Genomic DNA, 24,400 nt, shown 5'->3' with positions numbered 1-24,400 from the left:
ATAGTTTTGTGCATGAACCATAGATTAAAGACCACCTGCATTAAGATTTTGAATAGCCCTTTACTTAATATATAAAAAAATGCCTGAGAACTGTTTCTTAAACATATAAGAGCCAAACTGACATACGTTCATTAAACACATATTTTAATAAAGCCCTTAGGTTGTATTTTGTATATGTGTATTATTTTTGCCTTTAAATCCAAAAGTAAGAATTGTTATCAGTTTAAGAATAAGTATATGATATAGAGACTTGTAGAAGATTGGCTTTACTGTGACATATATATTCCTATGTGATTTAGCAGAAATAGCCAATCTTGGTATCAATATACATGCCTTTAAAGTTAAATTTGAACATTTTGGTACATTACAAATTTTGACTTAACCAATTCAACTTTAGAGTTGGATCATGGATTGGTAAATGTTTAGTAAAAAAGAAGATATGAATGAAAATATCCAACGGAAGAGCTCAGTGGTGAGAGAAATAGGACCAATGGAAACAGAATTGGAAAATAAAGTAGGATGTGGAAAAAACACACCACACACTATAATACTGAAAAACTGAAAGTATGAAAAGAGAAAAATAATGAAAGGAAAGACCTACCATGAATATAATTAGCAATTTACTTTTCACAAGTTCATATGCCCTAGAATATTTGGAATTACATTTCATCTTTTGTGTGGCACTACATATCTTAGATGAATATAATGGTATTTTACCTGTTTCTTTTTAAAAGATTTAAACATTGATTTTTAGACAGAGAGGAAGGCAGAGGGGGAGAGAGAGAAAACATCAATGTGAGAGCAAAACATCTACCAGCTGCCTCCTGCACATCTCCTACCAGGGATTGAGCCTGCAACCTGGGCATGTACCCTGACTGGGAATCAAATTGGCAACTTTTGGTGCATGGACAATGTCAATCAACTGAGCCACACACCAGCCAGGGCTATTTTACCTATTCTCTAAAAAAAAAAAAAAAAAAAAAGTTAAATAATTGGTTGATTTTTTTTTAAGTCCCTTATATAATTTTCTCATTTAATGGGTATTATAGTCCCATTATTTTTATCCTCTCCTGTTTTTCATGGAGTAGGAAAAGGCTTGAATTAAAAGAGGTACTGTGCTGACATCATTTGGAAATGATACCATTTAATGTGACTATCAGTAACTATTAGTTACCCATTTACAGAGAGTTTTTCTTTTGCTTTTTTCCCAATACCCTGCTGTCTTCTTTGACCTATCTATATTGAAATTGTGGTTTTTCAGAGTTTCTTTTACATATTAAATATCTTTTGCTTGTGCACTTGCTTTCTTATTTAAGATCACAAGATAGAAAAAAATCCCTCATATTAGAACAGATGATATAAAAAATAAGTAATGGACACAGGAAACACAAATTCTGTATGATAAAAAAAAAAGAGTATATTATGTATAAAACATAACTGGCATAGACCTTTTAGTGAATTAAAACAATAATTACTACTACACTTAATTACCACAAACTCCATAGACTGTACAGCTTAAAGGAATGTTCTAAACCAGTGGTTCTCAACCTGTGGGTCGCGACCCCTTTAGAGGTCGAACGACCCTTTCACAGGGGTCGCCTAAATACATCCTGCATATCAGATTATTTACATTATGATTCATAACAGTAGCAAAATTACAGTTATGAAGTAGCAACAAAAATAATGTTATGGTTGGGGGTCACCACAACATGAGGAACTGTATTAAAGGGTTGCGGCATTAGGAAGGTTGAGAACCACTATTCTAAACACTGTTGAAATCCAAACCCCTCTTAAACTCAACTTCATGTAGAGGCGGTCACATACCATGCAAATAAAGAATGAGATGAAGAACTACTTGTAAGTCTTGTCATATTGGTAGAGTGGATGGTGGGTAATTGCTGAATACTCCAAACAAAATATAAGCTTCATTGCATTTCTTTTAACCATAGGAAGGAAAATTGATTTTATGGGGAGGGGAAATACTGTTTTTGTGCTCCATGTATTATTGTAGCATAAGATCAGAATTGCTGATAAGCCCTTTTGGAGAAAAACTCTCCAAGGATTTCTGAGATTAAGATTGTGTTGTGGTTTCTCAGCCTGACTTTTTGGTAACTCTTAGCCTTAGGCCATGGCTATTATAGAAATACAAGAGGCCCAGTGCACGGATTCGTGCACTGGTGGGGTCCCTCAGCCTAGCCTGCGCCCTCTTGCAATTCGGGACCCCTTGGGGGATGTTGGACTGCGGGGATTGGGCCAAAACTGGCAGTCTGACATCCCTGAGGGATGTAGTAGTGTACGAAGTGGCAGGTGGCCAGGGAGGAGCCCGAGCCCGGACTGACCACCACGCTGCTCCCACTCATCCCAGCTCCACTGTGTCTGCTGCAGCCGCCACTCAGTAGGGCTGCCACAGAGGTGGGAGAGGCTCTTGCCGCTGCAGCTGCGCTCGCCAGCCATGAGCCTGGCACCTGGTGCCCATTGGTCAGCTGAGCGATGCTCCTGCTGTGGGAGCTCACTGACAACTAAGAGGCAGCTCCTGCGTTGAGCGTCTGCCCCCTGGTGGTCAGTGTGTGTCATAGCAATAGGTCAAACAGTTGACTGGTTGAACATTCGACCAGTAGCTCAGGGTTTTTTTCTTTCTATCTATCTATCTATCTATCTATCTATCTATCTATCTATCTATCTATCATCTATGAGCCTATAATGTACTATAGGAGGTCAGAAGGAGATTAATTCAGAAGCTAATGTTTAAGGCAAAATATTTTAAGGTATTTCTGAAGTTTTTTCCCCTAGTAATTGAGTCTCTGACAATGCGATTCTTTTTAAAAAAGGATGATAGCATAACTTTAAATTATGATTTGTTTATAAGTTTGTCTGCTGCTACCTGTTTATCATTCCCAAATGGGAAAATTCATTACCTTGCTTGTCTTCACATGACTTCCTATGTAGTCTAATAATTACAGAGAGAAATATCCATATATAAGGGGATCAAAACATGGATTTAAAAAAGCAAAGAGAAAGAAGAAGTGATTCACTGGATCTGACACCCTATTTAACATTTCAGGATCAAACCAATACCAAATTCCTAGGACGTAGTAGGGAGTCCAGCAGACAGTGAATGAAGTGGCAAAGGCGACCGTCATCTTTAGGGTCCTCAACCGAGCTCTTGGTACATTATTCTTGGATTGATTCAGTTGTAGATCTATTAGAAAGAGAAAAGAGTAGGTGTTTAAAGACCAGTTTTATTACAAGGCTAAAATGGACAAAAAGGAAGAGAGAATCACTAGTTCAACCTAATGAATATAATGGAAACAAATTTTAATGTTTTTAATAATGATAATTTGTTGGAAAAGCATGTTTTCCATTATAGCATATAATCAATAGAAAATATTAAAGATGATAGTGCTCTTATATTTTTCTACCAAACTAATTTGGATTTGAAATATTGTGGTACTCAAATTCTTAAAATATAAATTTGAGAGAGAGCAGACTGAGGTTGAGTAGAGTTAAGTTCTCTGCATCTTGGTTGAAATGCCAACATAGCCATGCATACTTTATAAATTCATACATTTTAGTTTTTGAGAATGCACCAGGTTATTGAAGCAAAAAGTCACAGCCATATTTGTAAAGTTTCAGATGAAACAGTCAATTACATGTTCAACAATTTTCCACATATCTAACACACACACTCACAAGCATACACAAATGTGCACAGTTATTTTGTGTGGATATAGAGGATTTGATGTGAAACAGAAGAGCTTAATTTAAACAAATATTTGGCTGCCATTTAAAGAATTGTACTTTGCTATCTTCTAGAAATCAGGTGTTTGATAGAGAGTTACTGACAGCCCAGCAGGAACAATTCCCAAAACTTACACTGGGTAAGTGGGGGCAATTGTCCTTTCATTTTTATTTCCACGGTCCAAATTAAGAACATTAGGAGAGATAGCCTCATTTGTCAATGGAGATAATAAAAGAATTACATCCTGGGGTGATTGTGAATGTAATGAATTAACATATGCAAACTGCTTAGAACAGTATCTGGCACATACTAAGTGCCACTCTGGGAATTGCTGTTTAAAAACTGTTAACCCACAACTAACACCAAATCTAAGGCATACATACTGTGGGGATCCTGATGAAGGACCCGCGTGAGGGTGAAGATGATTTTTGCATTGCAGATCAACATGATGAGAAGAGGAATGATGAAGAGGCAGCTGAAGGTGAAAAAGTTGTAAAAGGCTTGATGCCACCATTGTGGAAAACTGCAGTGTGTTACACATTGAGAGAAACCGTCTGACTGTCCGGAGCCATCCACTAAATGAATCATTCTGAAGATATATAACTGTATAGGAAATAAAAAAATAAAAAGTTGTGTTACTTTATTTCAAACAGTGTTTGCATGTGTTCTGGAAAGTGTTCTGCATTCTGCTAGCAGTTTAGGATGCTGTTGCCCAAAGCAATTGCTGAGGTCCTTGATTTACCCTTTTGGAATTTCTATGAAAAGTTATAAGTGAATCTTTACTTAAAATATGTTTGGGTAATGTGAATGGATCTATAGGATTTTTGATTTTTTTTGGAAATTATTTCAAACTTGTAGAGCAATCCTCAACCAAGGATTTAAACCTTATTTCAATTTCAATTTCAGATGAAAATGTGCTGAGTAATCTTTGCAAGTAATTTTGTTCATCGTCCCATCGGCAGCACTTAAAAACTAAGGCATTTAAAATGTGCCCCCAAGCTATGTATTTAAATTTTATTTTTGAGACAGAAAACTCCAATAAAGTGATCAAAACAGACAGTTGGACATGAACATACAGTTCACAAAAGAGATCTAATAGTCGCCCTTATGCACATGAAAAGATGTTCAACCTCATTCATGACAAGCAAATTGCCAATTAAGGCTTCACTGAAATGTAATTTTTCATTAACAAGATTGGAAACATGGTAGCACCATGGTCTCATGGCAAGGCTGTGTGGAAACAGGGACTGTCAGACATTGCTAGTGGGAATGCAAATTGGTACAGCAGTTATGGAGGGTATTTGGCTGTAACTAGCATAACATATTCATTTACCTTTGATCCAGCAATCCTACATCCAGGAATTTATATCTGGGTGATATACCCCTACCTACATTATATGAAAATACATTTGCATAGGTTATTCACTGGTGCATTGCTTGTAATAGAAAAATATTGAAAACATCTAAGTACCAATTCATAGAACAGTAGCTGAATAAACTAGGGTAGACCACATGATGGAGTGCTATATGGTTATAAAAATAAAGAGTAAGGAAAATTTCTCTCTCTCTCTCTCTATCTCTACACACACACACACACACACACACACACACACATATCCTATCTAATAAGAGAGTAATATTAGATGCAAATTGACCATCACTCCAACACACAAGATGGCCACCCCCATGTGGTCAAAGATGGCCTGCAGGGGAGGGCAGTTGGGGGCAACCAGGCCAGCAGGGGAGCAGTTAGGCATCTATTAGGCTGGCAGGGGAGTGATTAGGGGCAATCAGGCAGGCAGGCAGACAAGCAGGTGGGAGCCAGCAGTCCTGAATTGTGAGAGGGGTCCCAGATTGGAGAGGGTGCAGGCTGGGCTGAGGGACACACACACACACACACCCGTGCATGAATTTCATGCACCAGGCCTCTAGTATATATATAAAAGCATAATATGCTAATTAGACCGGACAGCCAAACAACCTTCCAGATGTCCTTCTGGATGACCTTCTGGATGAAGCCCGGGCTGCGAGGACCGAGGCAAGCCGCCACAACTGTGAAAGTCCAAGGCAAGCTGCTGCGGCCACAAGGGCCAAGCCCCTTGCACAAATTTAATGCATCGGGCCTTTAGTCCTATATAATAAAAGGCTGATATGCAAATCAACTGAACAGCTGAACGACTGGTCACTATGATGCACATTGAACCAGGGGGCAGACGCTTAATGCAGGAGCTGCCCCCTGGTGATCAGTGCACTCCCACAGAGGGAGCGCTGTTCATCCAGAAGCTGGGTTCATGGCTGGCGAGTGTAGCAGCGGTGGCAGGAGCCTCTCCTACCTCCACGGCAGTGCTAAGGATGTCCGACTGATGGCTTAGGCCCGCTCCCCATGGACATCCCCTGAGAACTCCCAGACTGCGAGAGGGCACAGGCCGGACTGAAAGACCTCCCTGAGTGCATGAGTTTTGTGCACCGAGCCTCTAGTGTATATATATTTGTGTGTGCACCTATGTGTACATTTATTTATTTTCCAGTTCTTTTTGTTGAGAGACCCTAGAGATAATGACACATTAGTGCCCGGATCTTGATTTCTAACTGTCATTGTCTGCCAAAGGAACAAGAGCTCATTGGAGAAGTGGGTGATGCCAAAGCTTGGGCAGCGAAGTACAGTATGTGCTTAGAAAAGCTTGTTGTGCCAAAAGTCAGGCAATAGTCAGAGAGTGACGGAGCATGTCAAAAGAGATCAGGAGCCAGCTTGAAAGAGCCCCCCTTGGCCAAATCTAGGGCAGTTTAAGCTTGATAATAAAGGAAACAACTGATAAAAAATGACAAACTATTGAATAAAGTAAGAATACATGGGTTCATTCTAAAAATAAATTACAAAACAACAACAAACAAATGTGGAGGGGGAAAGCTCTTTGTTACCATAGAAAGGAACAACAGAATTACAGTAGTGGTAATCTATAAAAAGTGATTCAGGCAAAAATCATCAATGCACTGTAAAAACATTGGTGAAAGTGCAGAGAACAGATTACTTACATTTCTAAAAATATCTACCTACTGTATGTTCATTACAAAGAGTAAAATAACTATAATAGAGAAATAACCAAATAATTAAAGCTAATATTGCCAGTAATGGGACCAGTTGGCAGCATCTGTTTCCTTATATAATGCACTAAGAACTCAGCATCACTTCTTTTGTATTTCTGCTAAAGGTGCATAACCTGAAACTAACCATGAAAAAACACCAAACATAAATTGAGGGGCATTCTACAAAGTAACAGACCTGTACTCTTAAAATGTCAATATCATGAAACAAACAAAAAGACCAAGTAAAGGGTGTAGTTTAAAGGGGTCCCAAGAGACATGGCAACTCAGTCCACCACATAATCTTATAGATTTTCTTTTGTTAAAAGGGACATTACAACAACTGGTGAGATATGAATAAGGTATAGAGATTAAATACCTTGTATCAGTGCTATTTTTCTGATTTTGATACTTGTGATTATATGTGAGAAAAGTCACATTGAAATATTGAGAAAGAACATCTTATCTGAATTTATTTTTTAAGCAATTCAGAAAAAATGTATATGAGAAAGAACAAAACAAACAAGTGTACTAAAATGTTAATATTTGGGGAATCTGAGGGAAGTGTATTCAAGAAATCTTTCTACAATTCTTGCAATCTTTCTCTAAGCATAAAATTATGCTTTCTTAAAAAGCACAAATTGAATCAACTATTAAATGTTGCAAGTTGTTTTCAAAAATGAGTTGCAGGGGACATTTATTCATTCCTCATTAATCAAAAACATGCTTACCTAATCATTTACAAGCATTTCCATGGAGAAACTTTAATTTATAATAAAACATCTACACTAATAAAAGCCTAGGTGGCGTCACGCCCCCGCGCACGATGTCTTCACCATGAGATGGCCACCACGAGATAGCCACCACAAGATGGTCGTGCGCACAGCGGAGGTGGGGCTTGGTGGCAGCTCTGCACGGTGAGGCCTGGGGGTCCCATGGCTCAGTGCGGTGTGGAGGAGGCAGGTCCTAGCATCTTTTCCGCCTCGTGCGGAGGAGGCAGGTCCTGGTGGAGAAGGCAGGTCGAGGAAGGGGAGGACAATTTGGAGCGATCGGGCCAGCAGGGGAGGGCAGTTGTGGGTGACTGGGCCAGCAGGGGAGGGCAGTTGTGGGCAATTGGGCCAGTAGGGGAGGGCAGTTGGGGGCAATCAGGCCGGCAGGGGAGCAGTTAGGCATCAATCAGGCTGGCAGGCAGGCGAGCAGTTAGGAGCCAGCAGTCCTGGATTGTGAGAGGGATCTCCTAAACTGGCAGTGGGACATCCCCTGAGGGGTCCCAGATTGGAGAGGGTGCAGGCTGGGCTGAGGGACCCCCCATGCATGAATTTCGTGCACTGGGCCTCTAGTCTCTTATATAAAAGGCTCATGGTTGTCATGCCGTAACGCTGTCACGACCATATGAGCAGTGGCTCTCACAGTGGGCAGGGTGGGGTGCGAGCTACTAGCAGAAGAGAGCTACGAGAGGTGGAGGGTAGGGTGCGAGCTACTAGCGGCGGAGAGCTACGAGTGGCAATGGGCAGGGCGGCCAGCTGAGGCAAGCGGAAGTAAGCTACTCAGGCACAATTTTGTGCATGCTGGGCGTCTAGTTAATAAAATGAAAAGATAAGAGGGCCAAAGCACTTAAAAACTGAGAGCAAGTAAATTCAAACCAAAATATTACAGGATCTCTTTTTTTTAATCTGTAGTTCTTTATTTCTTCTTTTTAAAAATTGATGTATAATTGACCTCAACAGTATATTAGTTTCAGCTGAACAACATAATGATTTGATGTATATATTCTAAATGATCACCACATTTAGGCAGTTTTAGGAATAAAGAGGGTCCATGGGGGAGGAAGGAATAGGTAAAGGCTTGGAGCCACCAGAAGGCATACATTCACAGAGAATAGAAAAGTGCCACAGGATAAGGGGAGAGGAAGACATCCATTCACAGAAGATAGGGAAAAGCCACAGGATATGGGGAGAAAACGGAAATAAACTTTCACAGGGGATAGAGAAATGCCAACAAATGGAAGAAAGAGGAGAACAGATTTTCATAGGAGATAGAGAATTCTACCACTGAAGGGGTAAAATGAGGGGGGCACAACCATGTGGGGATTGGGCTTTGAAGCTGATATTCTGCAAAAGAGTGACAAATTAGAAGGCAGTATGAAGAGACAAAGAACTGCAGCCTTCATAAACCTTAGCAAAAAAGAGCTTGGTGGGTTATCCCCTTGGGATCCCCTCCCTACATGGGAATCTGTACTTGCTTCCAATATATTTCCACCCATTTCTTCTACCACCTTTGGTTCGTGGCTTCATTCTTCAAATCCATCTGGACAAGAACCTGGGAAAGAAATCACCATTGCATCCTGCTCAAGAAAACAACCGGAATCAACCATACATAGTTACACATTTTCTATTTCATTGTGAAACTTCTAAGTACAGTATATTCACCATGCTGTGCATTACATCCCCATGACATTTATAACTGGAAATTGGTATGGTTTGCTCCCCTTCACACACCGCCTCCTGGCTCTGACCATCACCAATTTTTTCTTTGTATCTAGGAGCTTGTTTTTCTTTTTCTTTTTAATATTGTACATATAACAATAGTATATAGTATTTATGTTTTCTGTCTGATTTGTTTCACTTAGCAAAGTCCCCTCAAGGTCCATCCATGTTGTTACAAATGGCAAATTTCCTTCTTTTTTATGACTGAATAATATTCCATGGTGTGTGTGTGTGTGTGTGTGTGTGTGTGTGTGTGTGTGTTTATACATTTCTTTATCCATTCATCTATAAGTGGACACAAGTAATTTCCATATCTTGGCTATTGGATCTAATGCTACAGTGAACATGGGGATGCATATATCTTTTCAATTTAGTGTTTTTGTTTTCTTCAGATAAATACATAGAAATGGAATTGCTGGATCATATTGAAATAGGAATTTTAGGGGTGAAATAGGCAGGTTTAGGGAATTTTTAGGATTAGGGGTCCATGGAAAAAAACATAGGGCTACAGAGCAGAAGTTACATTTCCATAAGACAAGGAAACTGGGAGTAGCAAAAGGTCTATATTTACAAAATAAAGAAGGAGGAAGAAAGCCCAGAGGGAATAGGAGAACAATGAGGGAGGAGGGACTCAGGAGTTACTATAGTAACCAATTCAAAAGGGAATATTGACCAATCAGAAGGGATATCAGGACATAGGGACTTGCAGCCTTTATAAACTGTGGAAACAGGAAGTAGGTGGGACTCTTTCCCCCTCCCCACATGGGAGTCTATACTTGTTTTTCAATAATTCTCCACCTTTGCTATACCATCTTCCATCTGTGGATTCATTCTTCCACTCCAATGGACAAAGAATCTGGGGAACCATCCTGCCCAGGGGAACACCATGTGTTCCGGTACAAAAATCCCGTATCAGTATGGTAGTTCTATTTTTAATTTTTTGAGCAACTTCCATTTTGTTTTCTATAGTGGCTGTATCAATTTACATTCCCACCAGCAGTGCACAAGGTTTCCTTTTGTTCAGATCCTCATCAACATTTGCTATTTCCTGTCTTTTTTTACAACAGCCATTCTAACAAGTAAGAAATACCTAATTGTGGTTTTGATTTGCATTTCCCTGATCATTGGTGATGTTGAGCAACTTTTCATGTACCTATCAGTCATTAGTATGTCTTCTTTGGAAAAATGTCTAATCAGACCCTCTGCCCAATTTTTAATTGAATTGTTTGTTTTTTTGCTATTGAGTTGTATGAGTTCTTTAAATACAGTCATGTGCCATCTAACAATGGGGATCTGCGCTGAGAAATGCATTGTTAGGCAATTTTGTTACTGTGTGAACATCATAAAGTGCACTTATACAAACCTGGATAGTTTAGCCTATTGCTCTGGAAGGGAGGAAAATAATTTTCTCTCCACCTTCTGGATTCTTGGTAGAGACCCCTTGTAATAAAAGACAGATTAATATAGAAAAACAAAAAACAAATGCTTAATTACATGCATAACTCACATCTACATGGGAGAGACCCTGTAAAACAGGTAACTTGCCAAAGTGGCTGAAGTCACCACCTTACATACCATCTTCAGCTGAAGTGAAAAGAAGATGTTGAGGGTAGGGGACTGAGTTATGTTATGCAGATTTAATGTCTATTGCATTGATGTGAACTTCTAGAGATAAGGTCATTCCCTTTTCTTGGTACCAGGAGAGAGACACCCTTACAGATGGAGATTTAATCCCTTACAAATGTAAATGTGTGTTTTTTTTTTTTTAATAAAGGGTAACCTCTAATTGCTTTATTTCAGAGTTTCACCCATATCTGCAGTTTTGTAAAAGTGAACCAGCCTAAAATAAACCTTGTGCCAAAATGGCATATTTTGGGGTGACAAATTCTGTTCCCTTACAGCTCCTAGGCAATAAACCAGCACAGCATGTTACTGTATTGTATATCATAGGCACTTGTAATACAATGGTAAGTACTTGTGAAATGCATTATGATAGGAGAGCTACAATATCACTAGCTGATAGGAAAAATTCAGCTCCATTATAATCTTACTAGTGGCCTGGTGCATGAAATTCATGCATGGGGCGGTGTCCCTCAGCCTGGTCTGCACCCTCTCCAATCTATGGGACTGGGCCTAAACCGGCAGTCCGACATCCCTCTCACAATCTGGGACTGCTGGCTCCTAACTGCTCAGCTGCCTGCCTGCCTGATTGCCCCCAACTGCCCTTCCCCACCAGCCTGCTCACCCCCAACTGCCTCCCTACTGCCGGCCTGCTTGCCCTCAACTGTCCCCCCCCCCCCCCCCCCCCGCCAGCCTGCTCACCCCCAACTTCCCCCCATCCCCTTGCCAGCCTGCTCTCTCCTAACTGCCTCTGCCTCGGCCCCGCCACCCAGAAGGTCTCCCAGTCTAATTAGCATATTACCCTTTTATTAGTATAGATGGGACCACCACTGTCATATACTAGTATAATGGTTGAGGAAGAATTACTGTATTTTGGATATTAACCCCTTATCAGATACCTGATTTGCAAATATTTCCTCCTATTTGGTAGGTTGTCTTTTAATTTTGTTGATAGTTTTGGCACCATTGTAATTAACCTAGTTATTAATAACAGAAAGAAACAAAGAGAATGCCACATATTATAGGCATGTCACTTGGGCAGCTTTACCAGGAAGCTGCAGTTTAACACTCCCCAGGGAGCCATCAGGGTCTATTCCCCACAGATTCACGGGGGAAGGGACTGAACAGGCCCTGAACAGGGTGAATAGAGGAATGTCCAATAAAGTCTGAGTGACATAGGGAAGGTACTTCTCTGTCAGTCACACCTGGGAACAGGTCATTGGCCAGAGTAGGCATGGCCAGTGCAAGATTTCTAATATTAAATACCCTAAACAAAGGAGTTCACTCTCTTGGATTTTCTTGGTCTCTTGTGCTTTTGGTTCTTGGCATGTTGTACTTGACCCCTGGCCTGTGGGGCTCACAAACCCCTGCTCTCTTGCATTCAATGGACCAACGGACTGCAATAGGCCTAATGCTAAACCGGACCCAATTGCAATATGGAACAGAAACTCTGGACACTGGTTTTGCTTTTAGCTTTACTGACTCCTCAGCTGTACTTCTCCTGGGACTAGATTAAGGGAAATAGGACTTTGGAAACCCAAGGATATAATTCCTCATAAATAAAAATCACTCATCCTCCCATTCAAGTCTCAGAAAATTATTTTTCTCAAGATATCATTAGGACTCCACCCTCAGCACTCAGTCAGGAAAGGGATACCCCACTTCTACTGACAATAGTTTTCTTTGTTGTACAGTAGCTCTGTATTGGATGCAGTTCTACTTGTTTATTTTTGCTTCTGCTGCCAGGATTTCTTTTATTTTAAGTAAGTGAGGGACAGTCTTTTTAAATGTTTTTTATTGCATTAGAAAAAAATTAAATTAAATTTTATTTATTTAACAGCCTAGTTCTTTCCTTTTTGAAGTGATGGAGCAGGAGTGGAATATGCTTTATATATATTTAAAAATACTATATTTTTGCCCTGGCCCATGTGGATCAGTGGTTAGAATGTTGGCCTGTGCACTGAAGGGTTGTGGATTTGATTCTAGGTTGGGGGCACATACCTGGTTTGCAGGTTCACTAGGGGCATGTGTGGGAAGAAACCAATTGATGTGTCTCCCTCCCTCCCTGACACTCTAAAAAATCAATGGAAAAAGTATTCTCCGGTGAGGATTAATTAAAAAAACAACAACAACAAAAACCAAAAACCCACACACCTATATTTCCTTTCTTTTCTTTTACAGTAGAAACATTTGAATAAACTATAATTATAATAAAAATATAAGTAAATATAATAAAAAATGCATCCAGTTTCTTTTATTTGTAATTGAAATGTTGATTTTTAGTTTCAAGGGCAAAAATAATTTTAAAATTAATCCACTAGAGGGCGCCCAATGATCATATCAATAATCTTAAAATCAAGAAACTCAAACACGCAGTCAGCTAATTCTATTTTATGACCCTGACCAACTTTTTCCTCAATATAAAGTGATTCTTTCAGTTTTCCATACTTCTTTTCAAGCTACCTTACTTAAAGCTCAGTTTTTAATTTGACCAAACAGATGTGAGTTGAAGTCTTTGGAAGGGTTACTTTACATGGAACCTGAAAGTCCTATATTTCCTTAAAATCTTTACTTCCCTTCCCACCTTCCCAATTGTACTTGGAACCAGATGACCTGAGTTTTACTTTATGCTCTGCACTGGGCCACATTTTCACTTTAATGTTTTAAGTTATAATGATGACACTTTCAATAATAGTGACTTTGAAATATGGTACTATGATTTGAATTTTTAAAAAACATGTTTTATTGATTTTTAGAGAGAGAAAAAGGGAGAGGGAGAGAAAGAGAGAAACATCAATGATGAGAGAGAATCATTGATAGGCTGCATCCTGCACACCCCCTACTGGGGATCCAGCCTGCAACCTGGGCATGTGCCCTGACTAGAATCTAACTGGCGACCTTTTGTTTCCTGGGTTGATGTTCAACCGTTGAGCCACACTGGCTGGGCTGGTTTGAATTTTGGTTATCATCTTTTTTTATTTAACAAATACTTGTGTGTGTGTGTGTGTGTGTGTGTTTTAATTCGTACCTGAGGATATATGTTTTTATTGCTTGATTGATTTTAGAGAGAGGAAGGGAAAGAGAGAGAGAAAGAAACATCAATGGGAGAGAGAAACATTGATTGGTTGCCTCCCAAATGCACACTGACCGGGATTGAACCCACAACCTAGGTATGTTCCCTGACTGGGAATCGAACCTGGAACCTTTATGTGTATGAGATGATACTCCAACCAACTGAGCCACCCGGCCAGGACAAAATGCTTATTTTTAAAGTAACTCCTTGGTTAAAAACTATACTAGGTGCTGTCTGTACTAAACAATAAACCAGATATATCCTACTATCAGGGTATTAAATATTTGGTAAAGAAGATAGAGCATGTATGTGACACCTGCAATACAAGATAGACTGTGCTAGTTCAAAAAGAGAAGTATAGTAAAGTGTTATGGAAAATCAGAAAGTTACTTGCCCATACATTGGTTGAGGCTTGGTTCGGTTTATTTTATACTCAAGGCCATGTTCATTTTAATGATTATTAGAAGGATCACTTTACTTCCAGTGGTTCTTTTGTCCTTGGATTATATTTCTTTAATGTCTTTATGTTTCTCCTCTCTTATCCTTGGCCCCAGTTTCATTAGTATTTGCTTTACTTTGCCATAAACAAGAGCAATCTGTTTTCCTTTCTTTCAGTCAATTGCAGATGCTCATTTCTTTTTAGAATATTATTTTTAACCCTTACCTTACCCAAGACTAATTACACCATTACCTAATCGTTTCCAAAGGTAATTATCTTCAGGTGATGTGATTCCGTTTCCTCATCTATAAAATGGAGATGTTAACAGTATCTACCCCTAAGTGATATCATGACAATTAAACAAATAAATACTTGGAAAGTGCTTAGAATAGTGCCTGGCACACAGCACTATATAAGTCACAACCGTTATTATAATAAAATTAGAGGCCTGGTGCACAAAATTCATGCATGGGTAGGGTCCCTTGGCCTGGCCGGTGGTCAGGGCCTACCAGGGCCTCTGGCTGCAGGCTGAGGCCTCCCTTCCCAGCTGCCGGCTGCCTGCTGGGGCCTTCCTTTGTTCTGCACCACCCCCTGGTGGTCAGCGCACGTCATAGCGAGAGATAGAACTCCAGGTCTCCCAGTTGAACTCCTGCGAGGACACTTTGCATATTAGCCTTTTATATATATTGATTTTTGAGGCACAGAGCTTACAAATATGTGTTCATATATATATTTATTTATATATTTATAAATATATGCCATTTTTTCCCCCTAAAATTTCTTAACCATCTATTCTCACCTTACACTTTCCCTGTCTTTCCCTTTCCTTCAGGTAAAAAGGAAATAGACAATGCTGCATAGTGTGGTATAGTGTAGTAGTTAAAAGCTCTGGGTATGAAGGTAATTGGGTGCACTGACACCTTCACTTACTAGATGGTAATGTTGGGCATTTTATATAACATTCTTATCCTTAGTTTGTTCATGAATAAAATAAGGGCAATAATCATATCTAATTCATAGGGTTGTTGGAGCCTTACACGAAGTAACGAACACAAAAGCATTTAGTAACTTCCTATCCAATATTTATGTCCTCCTTAATTATTATTTATCATCATCATCATTGTTGTTGTTATCTGCTGTTAGTTTGCTATTACTGTGTTCCAGTACAGTTGTTGGCATATTGTGTGTGTGTGTGATGAGTATTTATTGAATTTAAGCTGCCTGCCAAGTTTGAAAGTGCATTCTAGCACTATAAATTTTCTATGTCAAGGCAAGCCTCCACACATCTTCAGACCACACATCTTTATAACAAAGACTAAAGGATGGCTCATATATCTTGCCTGTAGGCCTAGGTTAACTATAGAATTTAAATACTGTCAATATGTAATGTTTCATATTAAGCAGTGGTATGAGCTAGTGGTATAAACTCTTTCTGTAAATAATCTGCTATTCTGGAATTCTTGTGGTCTTAAATGACTGTTATTGAAAACCATGTAATTTTTAATTATATATGGACACACCTAATTCAGGAAATGTTTTCTTCTCAACATGTACTTACCAGCCTAACCACAGATGCTCTTAAATCAGATCGTCTTTGGGTCATGTTTGCTGCCTTTTTTTTTTTTTTAAACTTTTCTCTACTCTTCCCTTTTCTTCTTTCTTCTTTCCTTCTACCCTCTCTCCCTCACTCTTTTTTTCCTTCTCCTACTTTTAAAAATTATGCCTCCAATACTTGATTTATTAAGTACCTATCAGAGTGAGTAGGATAATTTGGTGACTAGGGAGCAGGTTGGCCAAACTTACTTATCAGTCAGAATAAATTTGAAATAATCAACCTTTATATAAGCAATTCTCTTTATGTTTTTCAAAGAACTATGCATTTCAATACCCATATTTCCCTATTATTTTCTCACCTGACTTGATGAAAGAAGGAATGAAGACAGGAGGAGAGGAATGAATAAACATTAACTGAGTATTTATAAAGTCTTATAGTAGATGATACTTTATATATCTTATTCTTTATAATGTAGTCTTTAAAATTGCACTTAAACTTAATTAAGTAATTTACACAGAATCACATAGCTGATAAGAGATAGTATTGAGATTTGAAGTCACCTTTGTTTTAATCCAATACCCATGCCATTTCTACTATCCCATTGCCTGTCATACTTTGTTGCAGGGAGATGTAAGATCTTCAGAGAAACTATTACTGGGGCTAGTGTATAGCCAAGCAGAAGACTGGGCTTCCCTTATCCCTATTCAACCAGAGCATATCTGTTTTATTTATTGGGGCTTCACATAGATTTTTTAAAATTTTCATTACTCATAAAAAGTTTGAAAGTTCCTACAGTACATATGCTAAAACTTTTGGAAATATATCTCCAATCCATCATAGAATGTAGTTTCTGAGGTTAGTAATAAGAAAGGTGGAAAACCAAGGTGGCCAATTTGAAATTTGGTCTTTCTGAGCTGTAGCAAAATGTCATAAATTCCCAGGCTGCCAGGCCTAAATTTTGACAATGAACTTGTTATATTTTTTAACCTGGTAATGAATTACTCAAGTAATAGAAAATTAAAATATGTACCAAGGGATGAAGATTAAAGTCAATTGTAAATGAGCCACGGCAGGATGTGTCTTTGTCAATGGGTTTGTCCCCAGAGTGTGGTGAAGCATGAAGTACACTCACCATGTGTCACAGCCTAGAAATAAAAAGCCCTCTCTATGTCTCATCTTCCCCATCAAATATAAGTAACATTAGTCACAGGGTTGAAAACCCATTTCAGAGATAGCAGAGAGCCATAATAAAAAGAGAAACTGGCATTAATAAAAAAAATAACAACAGGTCAAGTGACATTGGGAGAGCCAATGAATCCTTTAAACCTGTGGTTTCCAAGCTGCAGGTTGTGTCTATCAGGTAGTTATAATCAACAGTTAAAAATAAGATGGAACAGAGTAGATATTTATTTAATGAAAATCTTTTCTCAGTCATAGGTGTGTGAAAGACAGATAGACAAACCATGTCTCTATGTAGTATGTGTACTGCCAAAAAGATTTGAATGTCATTATTTTCAAAGGTTCTTTTTGGACATTCTCTCATGTGTAAAATGGGGACAATAACATGGTTCTACTGCACTTCATAGAGTTAATCCTATATAATAAAGAGGTAATATGTAAATTAACCCGAATGCCCTCACAAGATGACTGCCTATGACCAAGCTGGCAGGGCGGTTAGTAAGGGACGGCCAAATGACCAAACAAGCAGGCTGCGTGGGGCAACCAGGCCAGCAGGGGGGTTAGTGAGGGATGACCAAACGACTGAACAAGCAGGTTGCGTGGGGTGACCAGGCCAGCAGGGGGCTGTGAGGGGCAACCAGGCCAGTGGGGGGGGCAATTTGGGGAGACCATGCCAGCAAGGGGGGCAGTTGGGGGCAACTAGGCTGGCAGAGGGGGCAGTTGGGGGCAATCAGGCCAGCAGGGGGGGCAGTAAGTGGTGACTAGGCTGGCAGGCAGGTGAACAATTAGGAGCCAGTGGTCCAGGATTGTGAGAGGGATATCTGACTGCCAATTTAGACCTGATCCCTGGGATCAGGCCTAAACTAGCACTCAGACATCCCCCAAGGGGTTCTGGATTGGAGAGGGTGCAGGCTGGGCTGAGGGGACATCCCCCGTGCACAAATTTTGTGCACCAGGCCTCTAGTGTAAATATAACATAAGATAAGTGCTGCTGAAAGTAAAGATGGGTCATTTGTTTTACCAAAAAATATATGTTACCATAATTTCTGTGGCCTATTTCACATAAATCTCTCAGAGTAATGTATTTGAGGTCAGGCTATTTATCACTTGAAATTCTTAAACAATTTAAAATTAATTTTATGGTTTTTTTTATTACATCAAGATAGATATGTTTTGATATTTTCTTTCTGTTGCTGCTGTAATATACTTAGATGGAAATAACTGAGTTAATAAATCAATATTTTATTTATAGCCTTTGGGAGAGTCCTTTTAAAAGAGAGTGAAATTGTGGGTTTGTGTTTCAGTCATCATAAATTGGCTCATTTCTACTGTTTTAACTTTCATATACATCAGTATTCCAAATTACCAACCACTTTTTGAATAGCCAGCCTATATAATAAAAGGCTAATATGCAAATTGTCCCCTTGACTGGGAGTTCGACCAGGAGTTCTATGGGACTTTGACCAGGGGACGGGGCCAGCCGGCCAACTGCCCGCGGTCCCTCCCCCTAGCCGGCCTTGCCCCTGATCAGCCCCCCCACATCCTGATTGGGGGTTGGGCCAGCAGGCCAACTGCCTGTGGCCCCTCCCCCCCTGCTGGCCAGCCCCAATGTCCCAGATCAGGACGGTGGGCCAACCTCCCATGGCCCCAATCAGACCCAATCACTGCTCAGGCTGAGGGACCCCAACCATGCACGAATTTGTGCACTGGGCCTCTAGTCTATATATAAAAAAGCCTAAGGGACTGTTCTGCTGGAACGACCAGAACGACTAGAATGACTGGTCTCTATGCCATGCACTGACCACCAGGGGGCAGATGCTCAGTGCAGGAGCTGCCCACAGTCCGCAGGCCATGATTGCTGATGGGTCCTTCAGGCCAATCTCCCGGTCTTTCTCCCCCCGCAGCCAGCAGGCCCTGTCGAGGCTGGGCCCCCAGGCTGGGACAGGGTACTGGGGGTGGGTGGTGGTGGATGCAGCCCCTTTCCCAGGGGGACTGAGGGCTGGCTCCTTCCTTGGGGCCGGCGGCCAACCTCCCGGGTTCCTCCCCCTGGTTCTCCCCCCGGCTGGCAGGCCCTGATCGGCCTGCCACCCGCTTGCTGCAGTTGCAGGTGACCCCTGCCACAGCCAGCGGGCCCTGATCGCCTGATTGGGGCCTGCCAGCCAACCTCCCAGTCCCTACCCCCGGCTGGCAGGTCCCAATCGCCTGATCAAGGCCAGGCCTCCAGGCTGGGATGCAGAACTGGGAGTGGGTGGCAGGGGACATGGGTGGCGAGGGAAGGAGGAGGCAGGGAGGCAGGGAGGTGGGGAACTTGATCAGCCCTGATTGCTGGCCAGGCCTAGGGACCCCACCCATGCATGAATTTTGTGCATCGGGCCTCTAGTACTTATATAAAGGCCTTATATCATCAATATCATGTCCTAAAGCAAATGTTTTTAGCCCTTTTCAGAGCCTGCCTTTCCTCCCCTTTCAAATAGACAGGCAGACAAAGAAACTGACGCTCTTCTTCTCAACCTACCTGTCTGTTTCTGTAGTTTTACCATTAAAACTCCTTGACCAAAAATATTAGAGTTTTATTTCACTCCCTTCTATTATTAACCCCCTATTATTAAAGCCAATTTGTTGCTAAGCTTTGCTTTTTGTTTGAAATGTCCCTTGTAATTACTATCAATTCCCTCTGACTCCACCCTAGCCCTCAGCCTAATCACCTCTTTGCCAGATGTTCTGAAAAAGCTTCTTTGTCTCTCTTCTCTCTGCTTACATTTTATTAAAATATTTTTGTTAAAAATTATTTTAGTAATGTACATAACATGATGACTATAGTTAACACTGCTGTATGATATATAGGAAAGTTTTAACAGATAGTTCTAATCACAAGAAAATTTTTTTTTTAATTTTTTTATTGTATCTTAATGAAATGATGGTAGTTAGCTGCACCTATTGTGGTAATTATTTCACAATATATGTAAGTCTTTTTCTTTAAGGTAAAGTGGTACATTTATTAAGATTTGATAAGTTCAAATAAGCCACTCAAAGTACTAGAACAACATCATATAAATAAATGTCAAAGGTTATGTTTAGGAAATTGATAAAAATACAAAAATTTGGCCTAACTGGTACGGCTGAGTGGTTGAGTGTTGACTTATTGCCCATCTCTCATTGATATTCCTTTTTTTCTATTCCTCTCCCTTCCTCTCTCTCTAAAATTAATAAAGATATATTTAAAAAAATACAAAAATGCTTTAGAAAGAGGAAGGGAGGGAGAGAGAGCGATATCAATTGGTTGCCTGCCATACACACAGCCCTACCAGGAATTGAACCTGAAACTTAGGTATGTGTCCTGCCTGGGAAGTGAACCAGAAATCTTTTGGTGTACTGGACGATGCTCCAAACACCTAACAACCTGGTCAGGGCTGCATTTGAATTTATATAGACACTAGGGGCCCGGTGCACAAAAATTTGTGCACTGGGGAGGGGGTTTCCTCAGCCCAGCTTGCCCCCTATCACATACTGGGAGCCCTAGGGGATGTCCTACTACCTGCTCCCTGCTCCCCTTGGGGAGCGGGCCTAAGCCACAGTCTGGCCTCCCTTTGTGGAAGGCGACCGGGCTGATCAGGGGAAGGCACCAGCCCCATCACCCCGCTGCTGCAGCCACTGCCAGTCACCACAGCCACCAAGGTGTTTTCATCAACACGGACTCCAGTCCCTTTACCATGAAAAAATGACAACTTTCTTTAGGCATTTTCAAGAAGTGTCTTTCATAGGATATGACATTTCTTTCTTTAGCCTCACCTGGGGATATGTTTCCATTGATTTTTAGAGAATGTGGAAAAGAAAGGGAAAGACAGAGAGAAACATCAAAGTGAGAGGAACACTTTGATTGGTTGCCTCCTGCATGAGCCCTGACCTAGGCCGGAGCCAGGGAGGAACCTGCAACCTAGGTACATGCCCTTGGTCAGAATTGAACCCAGAATCTGCGTTGGGCAGGCCGAGGCATTATCCACTGAGCCAAACTGGCTAAGACAGGATATGACATTTCTTAACCCTCCAGCAGCAGACCTTCATTTTTTTCTCCAGGAGTGTGGTAAAAAAAACCCTAGATCACTTTTTGGACTCTTATTACCCAAGTTACTAAGAATATTACCAATGGCATACAGAGAGCTTAACCAATCAGAAGTCAGAAAAGGTGTTTCCTCTGTAGTTCACACCAATTGCTGGTTTGGCCCCTGCCCAGGCCTAACGCCTCTGGCGAGTCATTAGCCCTGGGCCAGGGCACCCTCAGCTCCAAGCCACCGTGGCCATCAAGGATCGCTGGCTGGCTGCGCCCGGGTTCGGGCCGCCACCACCATCAAGGATCACTGGCTGGCTCCTCCCCGGCCCAGGCCTAAAGCCTCTGGCCCAGGCATTAGGCCTGGGCCGGGGCACCCCCAGGTCCCCGCCACCGCAGCCATCAACGATCCCTGGCTGGCTCCTCCCTGACACAGGCCTAAAGCCTCAGGCCGAGGTTTTAGGCCTGGGCATCTCGCCCGAAGATCGCTGCTGGCTGGCTCCTCCCCGGCCCAGGCCTAAAGCCTCAGGCCGAGGTTTTAGGCCTGGGCCAGGGCACCCCCAGCTCGCCGCCGCCCCCCGCTGCCCCCGCCGCCCCCCGCCGCCATGGAAGATCGCTGGCTGGCTCCTCAACGCCCCAAGCCTAAAGCCGGCCGCCATCTTGGCTGACAGTTAATTTGCATAAGGATATGCTGATTAGCCAATGGGAAGGGTAGCGGTCGTACGCCAACTTTGTAAAATGCTAGGACTAGGGGAAAATAACACTTGCTCTTTATATCTATGTACCAATTTTCTATGATAAACAATTAATTTTATAAGCATGAAAACAAACAAAAAGTGGATATTTCCAATATAATTTCACAGTATTGTAAGTCACTCCATCATGTTATACATCATAAATTCATACAGTGATGTATGTCAATTCTAAAAAGAAAAAAATCATTTTACCCTTTGCACAGGTCTCACAGCTGTATTGCTCCCACATTAATTTCAAAATTCCCTGGCTTTCAATAGCTATAATATAAATCCATTTACCCCATTCATTAATTCATTTATCCAAACTTTTTTTTTTTTTTTTGTAAAACGTGGAAGATTTATTTCATCTGGAAAAACCCCAGAGTATCCAAACATTTTACATTTCTATTTTTGCTAGGTATCTTATTGGGTACTGTGAATATGAAATATGTTAAACACAACAGTCTCCACTATTTAGGAGCATATACCTTCAAGGCAAAGACAGGCAAACAACATAATCGCATTACTTTATGACAGAAATAGTACCCTATGAGGTTAATACCAGGCTCAGTGCTAGAAACCCAACTTGTGGTTTTCTCCAAGAAAACCAATCAATAAGCAGCACTCATACTTTAAAGAAACAAAATGGAAAATTTCAAAACATAGCCATAGCCTTAGCTAAATAACTTAATTTCAAGTGATATATTTGCTAAATCTATTCTTATCTGCTCATTCACTGTGAGAATAATTGTAATGTACTTCCCCCCAGGGAAAGAAAAACATTTTTTTCCCCTGCTATAAAACAAACACTAATTGGTTAACAAAAAATATTGGTTAAGTGAGGAATTAGTGAAAAAATTTAGTTACCTGGCTTTCCTGTGTCTTGTACTATTTATATAGTGAGTCTTGCATTGCCTTTTTTGTTTTTCCTTTTACCATCTGGCCAGTTTAGAATGTCTAAATAAATTTCTATCTGTAGTGGCACGTTTCTGGAGGATCCTGGTTAAGTCTGACTTTACTTCTTGATACCCCCTTAAGCCCCAAGTTCTTCATCTAGTACATTTACATGCATACAGAGCACTTGTTTATTTGTTACTAAAGGATCTTTCTATTTGTAAGAATATGTCCTTTTCTTCAAAGATATGACTTCTGACAAAGGCAGATTCTACAGATCAATTAACCAGGTAGCCTCTGTTGAAAACAATCTGGAGAGATCTCTATCTGCCTTTTGCAGGAGAGGGCCTGTGCCTGCACCAACAGTCTTAGAGTTTTGCTAATAGTCGGTTACAGTCTAACTTTCCTCCAGAAAAGTTTAAGTCAACCTCAGGGAAATATTCAAAATTCCAAAAGTTCAAGATTTCCCTCTTTTCCTTTTTATTGAATCCCACTCAGCTGCAAATTTTAGATCAACATACTAATTGAGAACAATTCTCTCTGAACTGCAAGGACAGAATTCTTAATGTTTCCTCTCAAGAGGTCCCAAATAAGACAAGTCATAAATACTTTCTAGCTATGCAAATTTCATAGTTCCTAAAGATCCTCTCAATTTGCCATGTCAACCAGAGCAAAAAGAAAATAGGTGGAAAACTAAGATGGGAATGCAGTCAAGTTTGAGAATGACTACATTTTGGGGGAGTATTTAGTATGTACCAGAGATTATTCTAGACACTTTAATACATGTTCATTTAATCACACAAGCTGCATGAAGTAGGCATTACCTCTATTTTATAAATGAAGGAAGTGAAACCCAGAGAGGTTAAGAAATTTGCCCAAGGGAACAGTGCCAGGATTGAACTCTACTCTCTGACTTCCAGAGCCAAGCTCTTAAGGATAATACAATACTGCCTTTGACTTACAACAAAACAATACTCAAATTGAGATAGGAAATCTGTGATTGCCCCAGTGGAACACGTTCCTGATAATAGTTTACCTGTGGTCCAGCAAAGAGGCTACTGAGGAGCCATGCCACGCCAATCAAGGACTGTCCCAGCTTGCTGTTGCTCATAGGTAGGGGTCTCGTGATGGCCAGGGAGCGGTCCAGGCTGATCACCACCATCATGAAGGCTGGGGCGTACATGGAGAAAAGCTTCAGGTAGCTGAGCACTTTGCAGAGGAGCTCTCCCCCATACCACTGGACGGTAATGTTCCACATTCCGTCCAGTGGCATGACAATGAGAGTCTCCAACAGGTTGGCTAAAGTCAGATGTTTTAAAAGCACATTCATTCTCGAGAGCTTCTTCCCTTTCTCTTTCTTCTGAGTCCACTGCTTAAGTTTCAACAAGAAAGTAGCATTGAAAGTCGTGGAGAGTAGAAAAAGGAAGAAAGTAACGGTCACTCGAATCTTCCCAGACAAGGTCAGGGTGGGGAGGCTGCCCTGCATCAGCGGGCTGCTGCTGTTGATGGATGAACAGTGATGTTGACTCTGCTCAGCAGAGGCACCGCTTGCCAT

At 40.9% G+C, this 24,400-nt stretch overlaps 1 protein-coding gene and 1 long non-coding RNA gene across 3 annotated transcripts in view; one reads left to right on the top strand and one right to left on the bottom strand.

The window, feature by feature from the left end:
- The window catches only part of LOC138995350 (uncharacterized), a 10,793-nt gene extending 6,843 nt beyond the window's left edge, over positions 1-3,950 (top strand). Inside the window, exon 3 of the long non-coding RNA XR_011468618.1 lies at positions 3,814-3,950. This is a non-coding gene — a long non-coding RNA (uncharacterized lncRNA). The remainder of the gene's footprint in view (positions 1-3,813) is intronic.
- GNRHR (gonadotropin releasing hormone receptor) lies at positions 2,955-24,400 on the bottom strand. Of its 2 annotated transcripts, none has more exons than XM_070395645.1 (3): positions 23,882-24,400; positions 4,123-4,342; positions 2,955-3,199 (listed from the first exon to the last, which is right to left on the bottom strand). In XM_070395645.1, exons 1-3 carry the CDS (start codon positions 24,398-24,400, stop codon positions 2,955-2,957), a joined length of 984 nt encoding a protein of 327 aa, XP_070251746.1. The 2 variants fall into 2 exon arrangements, with proteins under 2 accessions (XP_070251746.1, XP_070251756.1); XM_070395655.1 differs by having other exon boundaries at positions 3,172-3,199; positions 4,123-4,214.

The sequence above is a fragment of the Myotis yumanensis genome, unplaced genomic scaffold, assembly GCF_028538775.1.
Source record: "Myotis yumanensis isolate MYYU_CA2020_CCGP unplaced genomic scaffold, mMyoYum1.0.hap1 SCAF_1, whole genome shotgun sequence".
Lineage (NCBI taxonomy): Eukaryota > Metazoa > Chordata > Mammalia > Chiroptera > Vespertilionidae > Myotis > Myotis yumanensis.
This window is presented reverse-complemented; position numbering and strand designations above follow the sequence as displayed.